General features: G+C 42.5%; 1 protein-coding gene across 1 annotated transcript in view; it reads right to left on the reverse strand.

Moving 5' to 3' along the window:
• The window catches only part of DTWD2 (DTW domain containing 2), a 233,619-nt gene that overhangs the window by 77,539 nt on the left and 130,868 nt on the right, over positions 1–25,212 (reverse strand). Inside the window, exon 4 of the mRNA XM_063456933.1 lies at positions 22,919–23,013. Coding sequence (XP_063313003.1) covers positions 22,919–23,013 — 95 coding nt within the window. The remainder of the gene's footprint in view (positions 1–22,918; positions 23,014–25,212) is intronic.

The raw sequence follows: 25,212 nt of genomic DNA on the forward strand, positions 1-25,212 counted from the left end.
GGTATGAAACAATATATTTAATCTTTGGTCATATAACCGTATACAAGAACACCAAAAAGTCTAAGGAATGTAAACTGCTCAACTATTTGTTCTATTAAATGCAGGGCTATTCTTTAGTCAATATGTCATTAAATATACTGAATAAGAAAATGGGAATTGCTCAAAGTGCAATAGTGCTGAATCTCTGCATTCAACTCCCCAGAGTTTACCTGAATCTTAGTTACTTGGCACAAACTCTGAATCCTAATTTGGAAGAAAAAAATGCTTGCTGACACAATGTTTTTATGTTCTTGAGGCTGTATATTTCCAACAATCGCTTAAAAACCATAAAGGAGCTGTACAATTCAGTCCATACTTATCAAGCATATTATTCAGCAACTGAGCTTACAATTAAGGCTTAACAAGTACAGGACAGAGGACTGCTACTATTATTCAAATCTGGCGTAAAATGTAAACATGTTCTCTTTTAAACACAGTAACAGGATTATTAACTAAAGTGAGAATTTAAGGTGAATTTCAAATTTAAGGCCAGAATAACCAAACTGAAAGCATAGCAGACTTAGAGAATTTTTCCAGTTCCAGAATGTCCATAAATTTACACATCTGTATTGTTAAGATGATAAAAAAAAAAAATCAAAGAAACCTTCCTTTACCTTAGACTAAATCTGCTTTCTTGCAGTTCATATGAGAGACCTTGTGTTCTCTGTATAGTCCTATTTATCCGTAGATTTCCAGACAATGGTTTGTATTGCATTTGAATATATTTTTATAAGGCTATCATGTCCCCTCTGCTAGTCAATCACCACAATGACTCACTTTTGCAGATGAAGTAACTAAATCACAGATATGTATAAAAAAGTATTCTTATATCCAATATATATGAAAGAAATTTATACCAGTTTACATACAGTAAAATCCATTAGTACAATAGGGAGGAAAAAAAAGATGTTCAAACATGTACTTAGTCAAATATATACTAAGTTATGAACTGTAAAACATATGTAGCAGGAAGATGGGGGTTAAAATTCCACTCACATGATCTAGAGCTGTGCCAGGCTCTGTAGGAAAGGCTCAAGGATGCCTCTTATGGCTATAGGAACCCCTTCAGAGGGATAGGATACACAACTCCAAATTGTAGCACAAAAAAATGTATTGATGCAAAATTAAACCAATTGAGAACAAATAAAAAAATAATAATAAAAAAAGAGTATGGGCACTAAATGAAATGGTAGTGGAAATCATATAACACACAGTCCAGGATAGGTATCACTCACGGCCAATAAGTAACCTAGGAAAAAGAAGCAACAATTATATATTAGAAGCAGCAAACACGTTTCCGCTATAAAGCCTTCTTCCAGTGCGAATATGCTCTTTGACAGTCTGCAGTATATATATCCTTTAAGGTTACAGGTACACAGTGCACACCACTGGACCACCAGGGAATGAGAGCCCCCCCCTCCCTGGCCAGCTAACAAGCAGGGACGGGGGGACGAAAAAATTCATATGCATACACACATACACACACACACACACACCTCATTCATTCATACACACACACACACACACCACATTCATACACACACACACACCGCATTAATTATATACACACACTGTAAATAAATATTCAATAAATATAATTTTTTGGAGATATAATTTTATTTAGAAATTTACCAGTAGCATTTCCCACCCTAGTCTTATACTCGAATCAATACGTTTTCCCAGTTTTTTGGGGTAAAATTAGGGGTCTCGACTTATATTCGGGTCGACTTATACTCTAGTATATACGGTATATATATATACACACACACACAAATATTTTGACAAAGAAAAGTGGGCACTCAAAGGTCTTAAGTGAAAAAATTAACAAATTTTCTTTGTGTAGTGTCAACGTTTCAGACATGTTCTCGATCCTTTATAAAGACGTGTCCGGGAGAGCATTTCACACGATGGCAGAGGATGTTACATCATTAAAGAACATACCGTTCAGTTCTACCACTTTATATTTGACTAAATAACCGTTTGTATATACATTTTTTTTTCCCCTACTGCGCTGCAGTTTTTATTTTATATAAGCTAGTATATATTTTATTATGTATTGTTGCGGTTTGAGTGTTAGGGAAGCTCTTTGCATACCAGTTTGATGGCTGGTTGTGCATGAATACACATTTTTCACTAAAATAAGTGTCAGGTAGAGAAATCCCCAAAAAACCTGTGGGAACAAGCAGCCCACCATCTACTCCATCTTACAAATAAAGATAATCTTTGTAGGTTTTGTTTGTGCTTGATTATAGTAGTGGAAGACTGTTTTGAAGATACAATTACACAACACAGGATTCTTAAAGGACAATTGTCACCTCAAAACTATTTTTAATAAAATAATCTGTGCATCAAAGGAAATACGGTAGTTTATTTTATTGAAATAGATGAAAAAAAAAAAGAGAGAGAAAAACTCATCCCTACCTTTAGTATATGACAGTATTCTTCGGCCATATACATGCACCTTGGGTCATGCAGTGTTTGAAAACAAATGAGTCTATCTGGTCCTCCCTGCCTCTGTCCAGAAAGTTAAGTAGATAAGACCACATAGACTGCCTGTTTTCAAACACTGTCCAACCATAGGTGCACGCATATGGCAGAAGATCCAGTTATACCAGGGCTGGATTAACATAGGGGCTGATGGAGCTGCAGCTCCAGGCCAAGGCCCATGAAATAGGCCCATTGATTTAAAAAAAAAAAAAAAAAAAACATTTTTGTATTTTTATTTTTTTTATTTATTTACACACTACTCTTAGGGATTCCACAAGGCTTTTATTTTATTGGCACAGCCAGTATTTGAGGCTGCCTGTCTGGTGCAGTCATACTGGCAATACAAATGCCGGTATTTTTCTCAGTATAAACAGAGATTACAATTCAATACCAGCACCTGCCAGTAGGGGTCGCTGTGTGTGGAGAGAGGCAGGGATAGGAAGTTACAGCATATCCCTCCCTGCCTATCGATACTCACTGATCTGCAGGGGAGCAGCTACAGAGAGTCCAGACAGCAACCCCCACCCTGCAGAGACAGTTCACAGCTCAGGGAAGTGAGGTATGGGGGGAAAGGCTGCATGAGATACTTTATGATAAAAGAAACTGGGAGACATGGGGACACTGAGACACTAAGGGACATTGGGAGACATTATGACACAGACACTTGGGGACACAAAGACACATGGGGACACAGTGTCCCCAGGTCTCTCAGACAGTGTCCCTGGTGTCTCCCAGTGCCCCCTAGTATTTCAGTGTCCCCATGTCTTCCAGTGTCTCACTGTCCCCATGTCTTCCAGTGCCCCCTAGTCTCCCAGTACCTCCTAATGCCCACATGTCTCCCAATGCCCCCATGTCTCCCAGTGCCCCAAGTGTCGCAATGCCCCATGTCTCCAAGCCAGTGTGCCTAGGGTCTGTGGCCCTGGTGTTTCAGTGTCCCCATGTCTCCCAGTGCCCCCATGTCTCAATGCCCCCATGTCCCCCAGCCAGTGTCTCTAGTGTCTTCAAGTGCTTCCATGTGTCCCAGCCAGTGTCCCCTAATCTCCCAGTGTCCCTGGTGTCTCCGTGTCCCCAGGTCTCCCTGTGTCCCCAGGTCTCCCTGTGTCCCCAGGTCTCCCTGTGTCCCCAGGTCTCCCTGTGTCCCCAGGTCTCCCTGTGTCCCCAGGTCTCCCTGTGTCCCCAGGTCTCCCCATGTTCCTAGTGGCATGGGGACCCTGGGAGACATGGGGACATACACATGGGAATACTGGAGGACACAGGGAGACATGGGGCATTGAGACACTGTGATACATAGGGTCACTGGGAGACATGTGGACATGACACTAGGGGACACTGGAAGACATGGGGCACTGAGACGCTGAGACATAGGAACACTGAGACCTGGAGTAATCGACACATGGGGGCACTGAGTCATGAGGGCACTGGGAGACATGGGGACACTGGGAGCAATCCATCTATACAGCAGAATCAAACCAAGTACCGTATATACTCGAGTATAAGCCGACCCGAATATAAGCCGAGACCCCTAATTTTACCCCCAAAAAACTGGGAAAACGTATTGATTCGAGTATAAGACTAGGGTGGGAAATGCAGCAGCTACTGGTAAATTTCTAAATAAAATTAGATCCTAAAAAAATGATATTAATTGAATATTTATTTACAGTGTGTGTATATAATGAATGCAGTGTGTGTGTATGAGTGCAGTATGAATGCAGTGTGTGTGTATGAGTGCAGTATGAGTGCATTCTGTGTGTATGAGTGCATTGTTTGTGTATATATTAATTGAATATTTATTTACAGTGTGTGTATATAATGAATGCAGTGTGTGCGTATGAATGCAGTGTGTGCGTATGAGTGCAGTGTATATGAGTGCAGTGCGTGTAAGAGTGCAGTGTGTGCGTGTAAGAGTGCAGTGTGTGTGTGTAAGAGTGCAGTGTGTGTGTGTAAGAGTGCAGTGTGTGTGTGTAAGAGTGCAGTGTGTGTATGTGTGAGTGCAGTGTGTGTGTATGAGTGCAGTGTGTGTGTATGAGTGCAGTGTGTGTGTATGTGTGCAGTGTGTGTGTATGAGTGCAGTGTTTGTGTATGAGTGCAGTGTGTGTGTATGTGTGCAGTGTGTGTGTATGAGTGCAGTGTGTGTGTATGAGTGCAGTGTGTGTATGAGTGCAGTGTATATGGATGCAGTGTGTGTGTGTATGAGTGCAGTGTGTGTGTATGAGTGCAGTGTGTGTGTATGAGTGCAGTGTGTGTGTATGAGTGCAGTGTGTGTATGAGTGCAGTGTGTGTATGAGTGCAGTGTGTGTATATGAATGAAGTGTGAGTGTGTGTGTGATGCAGTGTGTGTTTGTGTATGTGTTGATGGGGGTGGGCATTTTGATTGTTATATTTAATTATTTTATTAATTATTATTTATTTTTTTTATATTATATATTTTTTTTATTATTATTATTATTATTTTTTTAAGTCCCCCCTCCCTGCTTGCTAGCTGGCCAGGGAGGGGAGCTCTTACTCCCTGGTGGTCCAGTGGCATTGGTAGATCAGTGGGGGGGAGAGGGGGGCTGTCAGAGCTGTAACTTACCTGTCCTGCAGCTCCTGTCAGCTCCCTCCTCCTCCGCGCCGTCCGGTCAGCTCTTCTGTCAGCTCACACTGTAAGCCGCGGCTCTCGCGAGATTTACACTGGGAGCTGACCGAGGTGCTGAACGGACGGAGCGGAGGAGGAGGGAGCTGACAGGAGCTGCAGGACAGGTAAGTAACGCTCTCTGCAGCCCCCACAGCCCCAGTCTGTATTATGGCAATGCAAATTGCCATAATACAGACTATTGACTCGAGTATAAGCCGAGTTGGGGTTTTTCAGCACAAAAAATGTGCTGAAAAACTCGGCTTATACTCGAGTATATACGGCAGTTTTTTTGGTGATTTTACAGCATTTTCTCTTATGGTTTGTCTTATGTTACTCATTGTGATTTACGTCATGTGATGTCACCCATACATAATTAATTATGCAAATCAGTAAGGCCGGTATGTTTTTCCAAGAAAGGTGACAACCCTAACTACTTTTCACATACTCTTGCTTAAGTATGGAAACTTAAGAGGGATGAATGGGAACAAAACTTGTGTGGACTGGCTGACAATGAATATAGTTTAGGTCATGCTGACTTTGGTCTCTCTAACACTGTGGCATGTTCCCTTTCTTCTACACTCACTACATACACCTTTACTCTGTCCCAGACTATATACCAGGAGCTTCTGCCTCCTAGTAAGAAGGTAAGGAGACAAGTGGACCAGCGAATACTAGGAGACAGTCCTTAGAAAGCGTTGAGCAAGCGCATCATTAGGCACATTTATGCCATGCTCAGGGTGCTGTCTGCATAGTATGCACTTAGTTGGCCAGCTGCATGATTGGCAGGAATTCATGCCAGGCTGGCCTTCCAATTCTTTGGGCAGACATGTCCTCTTTTTGTGGCAGGTTATGTGATTTGAGTCAGTGGCACACCCTTTTACCGTGCCCATTGACTTCCTGCTTGACTAAATACTGCTGTTAGGGGTTATGGATTTACTTGAAAGATGAAAACATAAATTAGAGGGAGATTAGCATAGGGTATGTGTTTTCTTATAGCTGCTGTTTTCTTTCTCTCCAGCACCATCTCCATCAGATATATGACGCTTGGGAGTGTTTTAGTGTTTTTGGTCGATATGATTCTGTAATTAGGCCCGTCATAATTGTCAGCACCAGGCCCACTGGACTGTCAATCTGGCCCTGAGTTATACACTTGTGTTTTTCCAATTTTGTTTTCCATTCACTTCATTTTTTTTTTTTTTATTTCCTTTCAAAATCTGAGACAGGATTTTTATATATATTAAAAAAAAAAAATAGTTTTGAGGTGACAGTTGTCCTCTAAATTAAAGCGGCACTGTCATGCCGAACTTACCTTTCCTCAATCTCTTCCTCTTCTCCCCCTCTCTCAGGATCTGTTATTATTTTCTTCCTGTCTTCTTTAGTTATCTTTAAAATCATAAGACAAAGTAGGGACTCTTTGTCTTATGGAGGATTTCTCCACTTGACCAGCTCAGACCAGCGGAGGAGCAAAGTGTGCTTCATTTCCGCTGGTCAGAGCAATTTTCCCATGATCCCTAGCTTTCCTCCCTGTTCCCACAATGCTTCCTGTCAGTATTGCCGAACGTCCTGTCACTTAGACAGAACGCCGGCAAAACTGCCGAATTGCATCCTAACAGAATGAGAAGAGTTTCTCCATTCGTGTTAGGATGCAATTCGGTACTTTGTTTGTATCGGAATTTCATTCTAATGAATGAAACTCCGATCCTATTCATTGCTGTGGCTGCAACTTGCAGCCGCATAGTAGATAGCTCCCTAATTCCCACGGTATCAGGGAGCTATCTACTAAAAGGCTGAAAGAACTAAATTGGTCTTTCAGCCAAATTTACTAATACTAAGTAAAGATTACTTGGTATTAGTAAATAATATGCCCCTACTCGCTATACCGCGAGATGGGGCATGTCTTGTAAGCAGCCTGTGGCTGCTCACTGTAAAAAAAAAACAAAAACCTAATAAACCCCCCCCCCCCCGCGCGGGGGTTAAAGACCTACTGTCCTCCCCCCTGGCCCCCACCCCTGCGCGGTGGGTGGGGGCCCTAATAAAACAATAAGGGGGGGACCTATTGTCTCCCCCCCCGCGCGGTGGGTGGGTAGGGGCCCTAATAAAACAATAAGGGGGGGGGGCCTACTGTCGTCCCCCCTGGCCCCCAACCCCTGCGCGGTGGGTGGGGGCCCTAATAAAACAATAAGGGGGGGGGGACCTACTGTCCTCCCCCCTCGCCCCCACCCCTGAGCGGTGGGTACAGGCCCTAAATGAACCCCCCCCCCATCAAGGTGACTAGGGGTCCCAAGCCCCTAGTCACCCCCCACCCCCACCCAAAACATTCTATCCCCTACCTACCCCCCTCACCCTAAAAATAGTGAGGGGGGAATAAAATAACTAACCTGTAAAAAAAAAAATTTAACTTACCATTTGACGTCTTCTTTTTTCTAAATTCTTCTTTCTTCAGCCCCCAAAAAGGCCAAATAAAAATCCATCATACCCGTCGCACTAAAAAAATAAAAAAATAAAAAAAAAAACGAGCGCAAAAATTAATCCATGTTCACCCATGGAGGGCACGCCGCGTACTGAGCTCCGCAGGGCGGGTCAAGGCTTATAAAGCCTTGCCCCGCCCTGCAATTAGGCTTAGAACACACTGATTGGTTGGTTTAAGCCAATCAGAGTGCTCTTTGTCATTTTACACAGCGTGGGAAAGTTCTTTGGAATTTTCCCACGCTGTGTAAAATGACACAGAGCACTGTGATTGGATGGTTTTCAAGAACTTTATAAGCCTTGACCCGCCCTGCGGAGCTCAGTACGCGGCGTGCCCTCCATGGGTGAACATGGATTAATTTTTTTTTGCGCTCATTTTTTTTTTTTAAAGTGCGACGGGTATGATGGATTTTTATTTGGTCTTTTTGGGGGCTGAAGAAAGAAGAATTTAGAAAAAAGAAGACGTCAAATGGTAAGTTTATTTATTTTTTTACAGGTTAGTTATTTTATTCCCCCCTCACTATTTTTAGGGTGAAGGGGGTAGGTAGGGGATAGAATGTTTTGGGTGGGGTGGGGGGGTGACTAGGGGCTTGGGACCCCTAGTCACCTTGATGAGGGGGGGGGCTTAATTTAGGGCCCCCACCCGCCGCGCAGGGGTGGGGGCCAGGGGGGGAGGACAGTAGGTCCCCCCCCATCTTTATTTAGAGTCCCCACCCACCGCTCAGGGGTGGGGGACGGGGGGGAGGACAGTAGGTTCCCCCCCTATCTTTATTTAGGGCCCCCACCCACCGCTCAGGGGTGGGGGCCAGGGGGGAGGACAGTAGGTCCCCGCCCCCTTATTCTTTTATTAGGGCCCCCACCCACCGCGCAGGGGTGGGGGCCAGGGGGGAGGACAGTAGGTCCCCCCCCTTATTGTTTTATTAGGGCCCCCACCCAACGCGCAGGGGTGGGGGCCAGGCGGGAGGACAGTAGGTCGTGTCCCCCCCTTATTACCATTTTTTTTTTACAGTGAGCAGCCAGAGGCTGCTCACTGTTTAGTGGACATGCCCCTACTCGCGGTATAGCGAGTAGGGGCATTGGGGAGATTTTAATCTCCCTTGTGCTATTATGGGGGTCATATTGACCCCCATAGAGTGAGGGGGAACCTGGGGGGCTTATGAAGTGGTGGGGAGCACTGCTCCCTGCCGCTTCTGTCTTTACATATTACAAGGAGGGAGCTACCCACCTCCTATAGAATGTAAGCTCGTTTGAGCAGGGTCCTCTTCAACCAATTGTTCCTGTAAGTTTATTTGTAACTGTCCTATTTATAGTTAAATCCCCCTCTCATAATATTGTAAAGCGCTACGGAATCTGTTGGCGCTATATAAATGGCAATAATAATAATAAATAAACGTGCCGGTAGCTCCCTCCTTGTAATAAACTGAACGAACAAACGAACACTGATACTCAGTGTTAGTTTGTTCGTCTGATTTTTTCTATTCATTCGTCTGTCTGATGAATGAATGAATTAATAGGTGAAATTACCGTTCGCATGTCCAGGTGTTTCACTGGGCATGTGCGGGAATCTCACAGTCTGTCTAGTGTGGGCAGATGACGTGTCCCACAGGGACTTCACCTACCCACAGAAAGATGGCGGCGCCCTGAATATAGATCGGGGCAGAAAATAAAGAATAAAAAATAGGTAATGTGGGGGGCTTAGGGGCATTTGGGGGTGACTAGTGGGTCAATTGGATGTAGTGGAGGCGGGAGGGGGGTTAAAAAAAAAACGAGATTCGGCATGACAGTGCCGCTTTAAGATGTTGATGGCCTACAGCTCACAGAATTCTTTAAAGGGACACTCCAGGCACCCAGACCACTTCTGCCCATTGGAGTGGTCTGGGTGCCAACTCCCATCACCCCTAACCCTGCAAGTGTAATTATTGCAGTTTTTATAAACTGCAATAATTACCTTGCAGGGTTAAGTCCTCCTCTAGTGGCTATCAGACAGCCACTAGACTAGAGGGAATTCCAGGGTTCTTAAAAGACGAAAAGTGTTTTAAACGACGCTGGACGTCCTCACGCCATGCATGAGGGCCTCCAACATCGCTGGAATCCCCATAGGAAAGCATTGAATAATGCTTTCCTATGTGGAGGTCTAACGCGCACGCTGCCATTTCCGCGCATATGAATTAGGTCAGCCAGCGGGTGAGGAGCGTGGGCGAAGCCTGACCCAGCACCGAGGGACATCGGTGCTGGATTCAGGTAACTCACTGAGGGGGTTTTAATCCCTTCAGCAACATGGGATGGGGGCGGGAGGGAGGGGGCCACTGCAGGATGCAGGGAATGGAGAGTAGATGGCCATCTACTATATATGTGTGTGTGTACATTTGTGTAAATGTTCCCTATTTACTTCTGCTCATCAAGTGACTCAATACCTTCTCACTAACGGTTTTAATTTTTTTTTTCCAAACTCTTAAGTTATTCTCTTGATAAATGTCCTTTTATCTGTTCTCCAACCGCAATATAGTACACACACAGGAATGCCATATAAATCTCAGTGTGGAATAGCAGAATATTAGAGTATTAACAGACACTATTGCTGTTTTATGAGTGTGTTGAATCTTACATTTTTATAGCTTTGTAATATATAAGAGGGATAGAGAAAACATGAATTAAGCAGCATGGAAAGCTTAAAAAGTATGGCCTCCCAGCAGCCGTCACTTTGTAATGTCTTATTAAGACACAAACAGAATGACATTTACAGTGGTGAAACATTAAGCTAGAGAAAGCTTGCCTGAGGAATAGTATAGATATAGCATCAAATAGTGCAACATGTGCTCTCACAGTTTAGTATCAGCTTGCAATCATTTCTAAAAACGAACATTTCAAAATGTACCACATTAGCTGTAAAATTATTCCACTTTAAAAGTATGTTGCTAGCTCAGTTCATGAAATAAATCTCAGAATTGCAGTAGTAGGAATGACCGAGGGCAGATAATTTTGCCGACTAGTAACAAATCAAAAAGAGAAGACACAGCATCTCTGGCAGTGAAATAGATGCTGGTATTGCTACACATAACTGTGGAATTAAAATAAGAAGACTCCCATGAATCATGCATCTTCTATTCTACGTCATGCAACTCAAAAGGGGTAATAGGCAAAACAAATCAAATCGACTTCATTAATAAATTAACCCCTTAACTGCAGATGGTGACTCATAATTTACAGTGCTTCTGAAATGTGAAGGAAAGCAGTGTTGTATGCTGCATTTTTTGTATTATTTCTAGAGTATAATGAGCGCAAATCAGATGATCTCTTTTCATTGGACTAATTAAGATGCCTTCTGGTGTTGTGTAATGTCATCACATGCAATAAACAAGTGATGAGAGATGGTAGTGTGGTATTGTTGTGTAGGTGCCTGTAACTCTGCCCTCACATAACTTCAAAATTAGTCAGTCCCCTCTGCCAAGTGAGGGGACTTGAGCATCTCAACACGAGGAGACCCAAGATGGCGGCGACGTAGAATTAATTCCGCGAGCTGGCTGCCGCAGACTTGCCAATTACTTAGGGCATACTCCAGAACATACTGGATGCTATGGCGGATAAACTCCAAACCATGTTCCACAATACTCTCGAAAGCCTGCACACTAACCTGCGGTACTTGGGAGACAGGACGTCCGCAATAGAGGTTAAGATGATGGAGCATGCAAACTCCCATAACAGCTAAGGTGGAAAACATCCTGGCCAGAATGGATGCCCAAGAGTAGAAGACGGTGGATATGGAGGATATTGGCCAGCGCAATAACCTCTGTATTAGAGCTATCGCTGAAACGGTGGGGCAGACAGACCTTCACAGGGCTGTTTAAGGCCTTAACCCCGGACTTCCCACAAGATATGCTGCTCATGGATCGGGCACACAGAGTGCTGAAACCATCCTTCTTGCCAGCCAACACTCCTTGGACGTACTGGTTCACCTACATTACTTCCATATTAAGGAAGCAATTATGAAAGCTAACAGGCCAGCAACAATAACGCATTGCTGCCTACCTACCAAGCTACGTCGATGTACGCCAACATCTCTGCATTGCCATTTACGCTTAAGCTCAGGAGGACTTCATGGACCAACTCCGCCAACACCTTCTGCCTTACCGATGGGGATACCCTGTGTGACAAGTGGTGCAGAGGAATGGTAGGACAACTACCATACAGTCGCCCAAGGAAGGTACCAAGATCCTCAGGAACTTGGGTATTGACACACACACCATACCGACAGAAGTGCAGAAGATCAATCCCTCATGGAGGAAGACCAAGCACTAACAACCCTCTGATAGCAGCAGAGAGTCAGATGACTCTTACAGTCCACCCAACAAGGAACTACAATCATCTGTGGGAATTTTAAACACGTGTTCGACCCTACAATAGACACGACCATACCCCACGCTAGGGCACGCACAAGTCCACAAAAAAACCCCCAAAAAACAGAGCAAAGCATTGAGAACGTTCCTGCACAATTACCATTTGTATGAAGTGTGGAGAGCCACTCACGTAGGGGAGAGATGATACACCTTCATCTCCAATGTCCACAACACCTACTCCCACATTGACGGCTTTCTAGGCAGGCTCTGGTCTATACCAAATAACCTACTGTGAGATAGAACAAATTACTTGGTCAGACCATGCCCCAGTTGTTCTCACCCTCAAAGACCTCTATGACCCTACCCACAGGAGCCCACGGCTGAACACCACGCTCTGGCAGGACCTTGAAGAGGCAATAAAAAAAACTATTTCAAGGAAAATGCTAATGATGAAATTAGCCTGAACACACTATGGCACGCACACAAACCCGTACTGAGGGAATTGTTAATTGTCTTTCCTAAAAATGAGATCCCAAGCGCAACTGCTAACATACCAGACGGACTTCTATTGCTTAACGGCACAAAACCAACTCACACCTAGCGAAACACAAAGAACGTATCACAAATATTACAAAACAGATACAGCAACTGTCTCTGCATAAAATAAAGTACCAATTGAATAGACTGAAGGCGCAGAACTACTCACCGAGTAATAAGGTGGGAAAACTCCTAGCCCAAAGAATTAGGGCCCAACAGGCAACCCAAAAAATTGGCTACATGCTTTCTCCCACTGGAAACAAAATAGTGGCTCCCAAAGACATTAGCAATATCTTTGCAAAATATTATGCATCACTCTGCAACCTCAGTGATGACCTGACCGTACCGCAACCCACAGACTCAAACATTGCAGCATACCTAGACAAAGTCCACCTACCAAACCTCACGGCCACACAACTTTCAGCATCAATCACGGAAGGGGAAGTAATAAAGGCCATAGCTTCCCTGCCCGCTGAGAAAGCCCCAGGCAACTGTTATTATAAACATTTCCAGCAGGCCCTTGCCCTGCACCTTACAAATGCTTTCAACGAATCAGTAACACACCAAAAACTTCCCTCAGAAGTTTGGCACACATAATAACACTACCCAAGCCCGGCAAACCGCCTACACACGCACAGTACAGGTGCTGACGGCTGGTTTTATATCAGACCCCTTTTCGATAACCAATGGGACACGGCAGGGATGCCCGTTGTCCCCCCTGTTATATGTAATGTCCCTAGAGCTGATGGCAGAGACCATCCGACAACAGAGCTCTATCCATGGAGTGCATATTGGAAAGAGAGCATTCAAGATAAATGTATTTGCGGATGATGTCCTCCTTACTCTCACCCAACCCCACATTTCACTACCGAAACTTATGACCACGATTAAAGAATACGGGCTCAACTCCTATAAACTCAATGTCTTAAAATCTAAAGCGATGGGTTTGCAAGTTCATGCAAAGAAACTGACAAACTAAAGCGACACATTCCTGTTTGACTGGAGACGAGACCACATCACCTTTCTAGGGATCCACATCCCTCCCCACTTACCACACCTGTTTAAACTCACTTACAATAAACTATTAAAACAATTTGCAGACACAATCAAGGTGTGGGAGGGCAAATACCTATCATGGCTAGGCAGACTAGCAGCAGTTAAGATGACACTACTCCCCAAACTCCAATACTTATTGCGCACTATACAGATTTAACTTCCCGGAACAGACTTAGAATCGATACAGAAACTCTTTGTCCGTTTCATATGGGCGAACCGCAAAGTGAGGGTGGCCACAAGAATTCTCCAAAAAACGATAAAGGGAGGGGGACTGAGTCTACCAAACGTGAAAATGTATCATAACGCGGCACTGTTGACAGCAGTTGCGGTCTCCAATACAGCCTCGGAACCCCCACAATTGGTTTACATAGACTCACAATTGGCATGCAACAGGGTTTACAATTTTTATATTGGACACCAAAACACCTGAGACCACAATATTCAGACATGCTTCTGATAACGGCAGCGATGCAAAAAACTTGGGAGCCGGTCAGGACCTCCATGGGCATGGTTGGACCAACAGCTCGGGGTATACCAATACGCAGCATTTCAGCGGGTGTCCCAACATTTGATTACACACGCTGGGTGGGGGGGGGATGCACACACCTTGGGCAGGTATACGAAGGGGATGCAATGCTATGCCTTCCCAGGTTACAAGACAGGTTCGACCTGCCACATAAGACAATCTTCTCGTACCTCCAATTAAAATCCTTTGCCTCAACTACAGACACATCCGGAGGGCAAGAGGTGCCTCACATTCAATCCTTAGAACACCTATGCCTCGCAGACAAACCTCCGAAAGTTTTACACAGATCTACACCCTTCTGATGTTGTCAACCTCGGACACACCCGATGAGTTTAGGGAAGCCTGTCAGAGAGAGAGTTGAGACACACGATAGATAACCAAAGTTGGAAACAAATATTTGTAGCTCATATGCGCGTCACATTTGGAGACTATGAGGAAGCTCCAATACAGGTGGTACATGGTACCAGACAGGCTCTCCAAGATGTACCCAGGGACACCGCACACATGCTGGAGGGGTTGCACTGGTTGTCGTGCCCAGTCCTCGCACTGTAATGGAAAATGGTGGAGGGAGTTATCGCTGGTCTATTGGGTAAACCATACACCCCAATGCCAGAACAAGGGGTCCTCTTTATGCACAACACTCACAGACCTAAAAAAGAGAGACAACTAATCTTTCAAGTACTCATCTCGGCAGTTACCCTTGCCAGGGCGTGGAAACAACCACACCCACCAACTAAGCATGCACTGCTCAATCAAATCTCCCTGAATTGGGAATACGAATGTATGGCTAGCAAATATGTCAAACCAAATTTAGCCGCAGAGGAGGCCCAAGGTAAATGGGATACATATGTAACCAAACACACCTAGACGCACTAACATATCACCAGAGTAGGAGAGGAAGAGGTTCTATGTTTTAAATATACAGTACAGTACTATAGGTTTCGGTTTTAAGTTTTATTTTCTATCTTTGTTAATACTTGATGAATAGATAATGCTCAAGAGACCTGACAATCCTAGATTAGGTTACATACTCCTCTGCATAATCCTTGAGCAACTAAAGCAGTAAAGCACTGTCCACCAAAAATGAACAGACCCACGGAACTAATACATTTTTCACTATGTAGTGATTACACATGGGGAGTGGTTGGAGTGAAACGTAGGACAGAACATACACGATACCCATGCCCTTTCCAATTTTACCTTACCCCGAGCCAGCGGAGCAATATATCCTCAGTCACCTGCACAAGGATAAGACTCATGAGAAGCTAGCACAGAGACGTAGGCAGCACGGGCCTGAGAGCGGAGGTGGGAAACCACCGTACAAGGTGACCTCATTACAGGATGGTGTTGCAGGTCTATTGTGTGAAATTATGTTTGCCTGGTATATTATGTTAGAAATGTGAGTGTGTTGCAGCAATAATGTTGATGATGAAACAGACATAGGATATATTTAGAAAGGCCTTCTAGAAGTGTGGATGGAACAAACTGCCCTTAGTGATCTACTCCATTTTACAAAATGAATGCATTATCTCTGTTAACAAAGATTGTTGATATATAAACTTAATTCAAAACTTGTATATTCTGTGTTTGAATTTCACTAAAATTCCGACAATCAAAAGAGGAGACAAAACAGGAATTACTTTGCTTCAAGTATGCAAAAACATGTTTTAAAATATAGTACATTGTAGAGCTTTATGTCCATTTGACATATCTTGCCATTTCCCATCAGCTGTCAATAGCCTGATAAATAGAGACGTTTTTCACAAGATCTTTAATACCACGTCTTGTTTTCGATTGCATTAGGAAACTTTAAGATGACACAAGCCTTGATGGCTTTATTCGCAAGAAGGTGAAGATGACACTGTGAGGAGGGCAAGTATTAGGTAAGTATATATTCTCTTTGTACTCTCTTCCCAGATGTAATAAAGCAAGGGGACAAAATAAAGATGAAAACATGCAGAATAAACAAGTGATAGTACCCCTTTAAGATAGTTGGCTCTGTCACCTCAAAGCTTGCCAAATCTTGACAAAAAGTGAAGCTTCAAACATGCATTCCTGACCCTATAGTGTTAAAAACACCATCTAGCCCCCATGGCCCTCCCTTACCCCCTTAAATATAGTAAAATGTTACTTTTATTCCACTGCTGGCTTTGCCTCTGATCTGTCTGCTTGGCTTACATCAACAGAAGTGTTGATCCAAAGCCAATCATAATGCTTTTCCATAGGACTGGCTGAGACTATCAATGAGGCAGATCAGGGGCCAGCACAAGCCAAACACAGAGATGAATCAACATCTCTATGAGGAAAGTTCAGTGTCTCCATGCAGAGGGTGCATGCACTGCCCCAGGTAGCAGCTCTAGTAACCATCTGAGGAATGGCCAGTGGAGGTATCCCTAGGCTGTAAGTGTTTGCTGAAAAAAGCCTGAAGAGAATGATTATGCTCACCAGAACAAATTGTTCTGTAGTTGTTCTGGTGACTATTGTCCCTTTAAGGTCAGCTTCACTATTTTGACAAAGGAAGTGCAGCTTGCCTTAAGCTCCACACTTTGCCAAGTGTACCCCCCTACTTTGCCTTGTGTTTTACATGGAATATAGATCAGAAATTAAGAAAAGAAGAACAGATTTTGAAAGAGGAAGAGAAAATGAAACAATAGGAGAAAAACAATTTTGAGGTGACAGCTGCTTTAACCTAGCATATTCTATATAAAAAAACAAAAAAGGTTAATTTGAATCATTTACATAAGGGAAAAGAGAAAACATAAGTAAACGTGCTGTATGTCAGTTGACGTTAGTGGAATAATGACTAATGAGTAGCTATTTTATTATATAGCTCTTATTCCCATTAACATAAGCTCAATTGGCAGGTTACAGAAATACCGTATATACTCGAGTATAAGCCGACCCGAATATAAGCCGAGGCCCCTAATTTTACCCCAAAAAACTGGGAAAACTTATTGACTCGAGTATAAGACTAGGGTGGAAAATGCAGCAGCTACTGGTAAATTTCTAAATAAAATTAGATCCTAAAAATAATGAATGCATTGTGTGTGTGTGAATGAGTGCAGCGTGTGTGTATGAGTGCAGCGTGTGTGTATGAGTGCAGCGTGTGTGTATGAGTGCAGCGTGTGTGTATGAGTGCAGCGTGTGTGTATATGAGTGCAGCGTGTGTGTATATGAGTGCAGCGTGTGTGTGTATATGAGTGCAGCGTGTGTGTGTATATGAGTGCAGCGTGTGTGTATATGAGTGCAGCGTGTGTGTATATGAGTGCAGCGTGTGTGTATATGAGTGCAGTGTGTGTGTGTGTGTGTGTGTGTTGCAGAGCCTTGGTGGGAGGTGGGCAATTACATTTTTTTTTTATTATTTAATTTTTTTATTATTATTATTTATTTTATTTAATTATTTTTTTTTATTTTATTATTATTTAATTTTTTTTTCGTCACCCCTCCCTGCTTGATACATGGCAGGGAGGGGGGCTCTCACTCCCTGGTGGTCCAGTGGATGGGCACTGTGTATGAGGGGGCTGGCAGGGAGCTCTTACTTACCTCTCCTGCAGCTCCTGTCAGCTCCCTCCTCCTCCGCGCCGGTCCGTTCAGCACCTCTGTCAGCTCACACTGTAAGTCTCGCGAGAGCCGCACTATGTCCCCGCGGCTCTCGCGAGACTTACGCTGGGAGCTGACAGAGGTGCCGAACGGACCGGCGCAGAGGATAAGGGAGCTGACAGGAGCTGCAGGAGAGGTAAGTAAACGCTTCTGCAGCCCCCAACAGCCCCCAGTCTGTATTATGGCAATGCAAATTGCCATAATACAGACAATTGACTCGAGTATAAGCCGAGTTGGGGTTTTTCAGCACAAAAAATGTGATGAAAAACTCGACTTATACTCGAGTATATAAGGTACCCCCCCCCCCCCCCCACACCCAATATTTGCAGGCATAAAATCAGCAAAGATAGAACTGGGGCATCAGGAAATATCAATGAAAACATGCAAATCATTGATGTGTTCCAGAAAAGGGAGCGTGTTAGCTAAAATAAAACAAAACTGAAACAGCTTGTTTGACCACAAAAACATCAAAATCCACCAGATGTTCGTAACAATTCCTGTGATGCTCAGCCAGCCCTAAGTGTCATTGCATGTAAGCATTAAACCCTGGGGTTTTATCTGTTTTAACTTTACTTAACATCATTAGTGCTTTATGCAAATCTATAGACAATGGCACATTCATAAAGGAACATTTTATGACTTTATATGAAGGTGTTGAGCTTATCCTATATATTTCAGGTACAGCATGACTTTATGGGCACAACAGGAATTTCTGGTAAATGCAGTACAACTCCCAGTACTTGTATAAGCAGAGGCAAGCATAGCATATCCCTATGATTGTATTTCCTATGCAAGGAACAGTATTAAAGGACCACTATAGGCACCCAGACCACTTTAGCTCTATGAAATGGTCTGGGTGCCAGGTCCCTCTAGTGTTAACCCTGCAGCTGAAAACATAGCAGTTTCAGAGAAACTGCTATGTTTACACTAGGGTTAATCCAGCCTCTATAGAGGCGCTTCCGCGCTGCCTTCTCCAAATCCTCATAATTAACATCTACCATTATAATGTCACATCCCTTTTTTTAAAGGAACACTTTAAGCACCATAATTAATACTCTTTGCATAGGTTGGGCTTCAAATAGGTCCGCTAAGCTCCTCTATTTTTTCTGAAAACAGGCCCGTAATAATAACCTTGTTATTACAGTCATTGATTACACAAACAGTAACATAAGTAAAAATGTATTATTCCTAGGAAAACATTTAAAAAAAAAAAAAAATAGGAATAGGAAATTCATTTTAATCAATGTAGGGTAATTAATATCTCCCATAATTAAAAACAGGCCCAGATGCACCACTTTTTCAATCTGTAATAAAATCTGTTCTTTCCCATTAATATTAACGGTGCAGAGTTTGTATCCCTGTAATTAATTTAGTACCTGTCATCTGGCATGTGCAAATTTCTACCCATAAAGCTTTCACATTATCACCAGTGTGATCCCATATTTCTTCTTTTACATGAAGAATTTATTTATGTTTAACATATGCATATCCCCCATTTACTATTTAGCTTGTCCCTTGTAAAAGCACCCAACCACTTACAGGAAAATTGTAAGATTTTTTTATTACTTAAAGTAAAACGTGCGTGTGTCAGTTTTTTTTTTTTTTTTTCAATGCATACACATAAATAAACGCTTTACTTCAGGGTTTTGTCAACTTACTCATACTTCAAGCAGGAAGCCATTTTTACAGAAGCAATACCCATCTATTCAAAGCAAATGCAGATATCCTAGAGTTAGTTTTTAATCACAAATCTTTTCTCGGATCTCCATATTATTGGTGTCTCTGAGTGCATACCACAACTCCATATGAATAATGCAGAAATGTGTCTGTAAACTAAATTAAATGTTTTCAGAAATCACACTGTGTAAATAAGACATGTTGACACAGTGGCCTTGACTTAATGGGATACTACAGCCACCAGGACCACTAAAACTTAATGTAGTGGTTCTGGTGTCTATAGTATGGTCCTTGCAGCCTTAGCACTGTAAACACTGCCTTTCCAGAGAAAAGGTAGTGTTTACATTACTTGTTGGTTACATTGCTCTAGGTGCAGTCACTCAAACGGCCACTCTAAGTGCTTCCTGTGTCAGTGCTGCGGCATTCAGGGTCTCCCCATAGAGATACACTGATTCAATGTATCTTTATGATGACCTGCTGATTGGTGCTGGGCGGCATTTGCTGCACATGCGCAATAGCGTCCCAATGCATTGCTACAGGAAAGCATTGGCTTCTCTGAGATCATCAAAATTGATGATCTAAGCCATGGAGGCGGAGCACGCCATGACAAGACCGGCACTGTTTGGGGAAAGAAGGTAAGTAACTTACCTTTCCAATGTGATCTAAAGGAGGCAAGGGACTTAAATAGTTTGTATAACACTATACTGTCAGGATTACATGTTTGCATTCCTCACACTATAGTGTTTCATTAATAAGCTTTCCAAATGATTCAATATGGTTAGAAAAAGTTCAACTTTCAAAATGATTTAACTACAGAAGTCACCATTAAAGTCTATAGGAATTTTGTAGATAAATCATTTAGTTTAGATGTATCTCTAACATTATTGAATCATTTGGAAAACATATTAAATCAAGGCCATTGTTCTTGTTCTAAATTGCATTTTAGAAGCATAAATTGCAATTAGTATGTCACCTAAAATTTCTCAGGACAGCTTGCCCCTTGCCACACCCCCACAAACACTCCTAAAATTAAAGTGGCCCTCTTTGTCCATCTGCAATTTTGAAAGGTATGGAGGAGGTTTTCAACACATTAATGTAGCACCATGTAGAACACAAAAGGTCACCAAATGGGTTTTTGGACTCGGATCCAGACATCACGCACAAGAGATGGGAATCTCAAAAATAAATTCCAAATGTTTAAACGGAGTAGAGTCTTAACAGATATGCAATGCTTTTGACAAAAGAGAATTTTAAGATGCCCCCCACAGTATACAATAAACTAGGAAATACATTGTAAAATGGAATGTACTGTTAAATGTACTCTATAAATTACAAAATACACACAAAGGCTATAATACATGTACAGTGGGACCTCGGTTTACGAATTTAATGCGTTCTCTGGGACGTTTCTTATTGCAAAACATTTGTAAAGCAAAACACGGTTTCCCATAGGAATGCATTGAAAACCAATTAATCCGTTCTGGAGGTCATAAAAAAGTCAAAATGAGCTGGCATGGAAACCAACCCACAATGCAGAACACACAATAAAAGGCATGAAAACAACGAAGCTCATCTCCCTACCTTTCCACAGCATGAGAAATGAACCAAAAAGTCCCAAAGCAACTGAAAAAAATGTCCAGAATGGCTCCAAAACTCGATGCAAAAGCCGCTCCAACACCTCCACACCTGACGCCCCGTGCTACCCACAAGCTCCAGTATGCAGGGGGCGGTGCTATAAACCTCCCAGGTGCAAAGCATCCTGGGGAGACTTCCTTTGTATTGCGAAAAAACTTTGTAAACCGAGGCATTATTTTCAATGGATTTTCATTTGTAAACCGAAAATTATGTTAACCGAGGCGTTTGTAAACCGAGGTCCCACTGTAATTGTTTATTTTTAATAACAAAGAATAATGAGAGTTTTCCTTTAAAGTAACTTCCCTGATGTTTATCATCACAACATGGTTCTGCCTTATTAATTAGAATTAATCACACTGGTCATCACATGACAGCAATGCTAGGTTTTCCATTTTGTTAATAAGATTTCGTGCATTTACAAGAAGACATTAAACATATCAATCTTTGATGTTTGTTATTATTTTTTTTTCCTTTTTTCAATTTATTGTTTACTAAATATATCTAAAAGGCACAATTGCATGTAGCCGTGAAAGACACCTTGTATGTATATACATACACATACATATTGTGATAAATACACAAGACCGATATTGTGAGATACATGCGTACAGACAAACAAACCCAAATATAAGTTAAAGGAACACTATGTTCACCAAGACCACTTTATCTGGGTGGTCTGGGTGCTGTGGTCCTGTTATTTTAAACCTGTGATGTTAAACATCACGGACACGGAGCAGGCAGCTGCAGCAGAGGAGCACGTACAGGAAACCTTATGAGTAATCTTAATTGTCAGCTATAGATCCCTTTAAGATGCTACATAATTCCCCTGCCTTACCACAAATACCGATATGCACAGAATGTGTGATGAACATTTTGTCTTATTACAGACAGCCTGTCAGGGGACAGATCAATTACTTTCCTCATTCGGACATAGTAGTCTCAAATTTAATTTTTTTTCGGCATGCATCGGTCAACCTCTCAAAGGAACAGACTAATTATGCCAGACTGCATCAAGAGTCTAAAAGGTGCTCTTTAATTAGCTGAATACCTTTACATACTGGTCACTAGAGCAACATGCCAGTTTGGCAGTAATTGCACTAAAGGTACATTAAAGGCAGTCATTACCAGTCATATTGATAGAAACAGAGCAACCTCTAAAAAAAAAATATATATATATTTTATATATATATATATATATATATATATATATATAATATATATATATACACACACGGTATATTGCACAATTACTACAGATTTGCAATTTTCAATCATTCCTATGAAGATTATATTATCCTGGGATTTTAATGGTGGAAAGTTGAATGTCTTTACTTGTGAGACAAAGCTAAAAGCACACATGGAAATTAATGTTTATTGTAAATTTTGTAGTAAAATGTGTATGTCTCTTTCAGTGTCTTTGAAATAACTTTATTTTCCCTAGCCTTCATGAGATCCAAATACCAAGTGTATGGAATTTATAATAATAATGAGTGCCAGCTTTGCAACAAAACAAAACAAAAAAGAATACTTTTACATTTTTATATTTGTTTTAGAATAAAATCGGATTTGGCACTCATAAGTGAAACTATTTTCCAACTACCTAAGTAATTCAGCTTGGTGCATGGGACCTTCAGATCCAGTGCCAAGAATGAAATGAGCTTTGCACTCAGTATTAAAACATACAAACAGTTCTATGTTGGAAAACTGGAATTCGTTCAGGAACCATCTAGCAATGTACGATCGTTTTATTTATTTTGGAAAGTTTACCAAAGCGTAGAGCTAGCCTTTATGATCTGTTGGATATTTCATAAATATTGCGCACTTTTACTTCACACACAAAAATTATTTGAACTCCGCAACAACCACTAAGTACATTTCCATATTTAACAGGACCAAAATGAATTCAATATGAATAATATAAGAATTGTCTACAGAGTGCATGCTTACCTTTCTTCACCAAACCGTCGAGCGATCAAGACTTTGCACTTGTCTTCAGGGAGGCAAGCTGCCAAAAGGGGTACTGTTCGTAAGACCCTGCTCTCCTAAAATGAATAAAATGAAATAAAAGGTATAAATTAATTGTTACACAGAAAAAATAAAAGTGGTGAATGTAAAAAGTTAACATATACAGTTAGTCTTTGATTTCACACAAACAGCAAGATACACTATGATTATATTACAACATAGGGGCTTGTATTAGGCTGCAGGGTTGGCGCTACCATAAGGTGGCACAAGCGGCCACCTTAGGGTGCATCGGTCCTAGGGGCGCAAATGAGTCAAGGTGACCGGCAGGAGGTGGGAGCACAGAGAGCCCCTCTCCTGACGGTCACTTAATGTTGCCATGCCAAATTTACTGTGCAGCCTCAAAAGTGCATAGTAGCCAAGAGGAGCAGCCGCGGCCAAACGCTTTAAAGGCCGCTGAGATAAATGACGTCCTATCCCAACAGCCGAGCGCTCTGGAGAAAGAATGGCAGCTTCCAAAGGGCAGCAACAACTGGTGGGATCCCTGTTTAACAATGGTAAGAAACATTAAGTGTGTGTATATATGAGCCAGTTTGTGTGTGTGTAAGAGCCTGTTTGTGTGTGTTTGAGCCTCTGTGTGTGTGTATTTGTTAGTGTGTTTGTGTGTATGAGCATGTGTGTGCGTGTGTGTATGAGCAAGCGAGTATGTATATGAGCCAATGACTGCGTGTTTGTATGTAAACATGTAGCCAGTGTGTGGGCAGTGGCGGATCCAGAGCCTGATCTCGGGAGGGGCACTTGTAGATTATTTAAAGAAATAATCCAGACAGTGACAGACCAGCTGAGTGTAGTGGTTATGGTGTCAATAGTGCCGGAACCCCCTCCCAGAGTGAGTAGTCAAACCGTTTAAGAACAGGTCTGCTGGGAAATGGGGCTGTAGTAGGGCATAGGAGCAGTGGTGTGTGTGAGTGGTGCAATGTGTAAGGGGTGCAGTGTGTGTGTGAGTGGGACAGTTTGTGAGCAGTGTGTGTTTGTGAAGGTTGCAGTGTGTGGGTGAGGGCGGCAGTATATGTCAGGGGTGCAGTGTGTGTGTGTGTGTGTGTGGGTCAGTATTTGTGTGTGACATTTGCAGTCTGTGTGAGTGTGGGGCATGTGTGTGTATGGGGGGCAGTGTATGTGTAGGGCAATGCATGTGTGTGTGTGGGGGGGAACAATGTGTGTGATTATAAAAAAAGCCCCTACCCTTCTTATCACACACATTGCCCCCCCTTCCACACACATCATAATAAAAATAATTAATAAAAAAAACACATATTATAAAAAAAAGCCCCCCAACCCTTCTTATATGTTTTTATTTTTTATTTATTTTTATTTAATTAAAACAAATATTAATTATGTCCCCCCTCCCTTCTTACCTTTACTGGTGGTCCGGTGGTGAATCCCTGGTGGTCCCAGTGGTGAGGTGAACTCTAGCCCGTAGCTCCAGGGCTAGAGTTCACTCTCGTGGGATTTGGATCTGTGGTAACCGCGACAACGCTCCATACTCGCGAGAGAAGGACCAGTCGGAGCCGCAGGCTGAGCTCCCTCCCTGCCGGCTGCCAGCAAGGTGCCTGCGGACCGGGGAGGGAGATCCCTGATCTCCCCTACGGTCCCGGTCCGTGAAGGCACATTACAGGGCTGGTACTTGGACAGAGCCAGCCCTGCATTAGCCGGCAGGGGAGATCCGCCACTGAGTGGGAGTACCATATATCTCCAAATATTACTTATCCACTCCTCTCCCCCCCCCCCCATGCCTCCTCTTATTTCTCTAAATGTGACTTTTCTTGAATAACTGCATTGACAGCGATTAACTCTTCTTTTCTATACCCTCCTCTATTTCTTTCTTTCTTTGTGCATTTTTTTTTTCCTCTTCAGGTTCCTTTTTGATACATGCTATGGCTGTCATAAGGAGCCTTGTCTTAATTGTCTTTACGTTCTTTTTATTCTTTTAGTAAAATACCTGACTGGGCTGATGCAAATGTGCCTTATGAGTCTAAATAGTGAGCCTTATCTGATTGGTTACCTGTAAAGCTCACTATTTACCAATTAGAGAACTCTTATTGATTGGCTTAAACCAACCAATTAGAGCGCACTAAGTCAAATTGCAGGTTGTGGGAATGCTTTATAAGACTTTCCTGCCCTGCTGGGCTCAGTCTGCACGATGCCCTCCCTGGGTGTAGATAGATTTTATTTTTTTTGGCATGTTTTTTTTTCGCATTTGGGTATTTTTTTTATTTTAT

The sequence above is a fragment of the Pelobates fuscus genome, chromosome 5 (genome assembly GCF_036172605.1).
Source record: "Pelobates fuscus isolate aPelFus1 chromosome 5, aPelFus1.pri, whole genome shotgun sequence".
In the NCBI taxonomy this organism is placed as follows: Eukaryota; Metazoa; Chordata; class Amphibia; order Anura; family Pelobatidae; genus Pelobates; species Pelobates fuscus.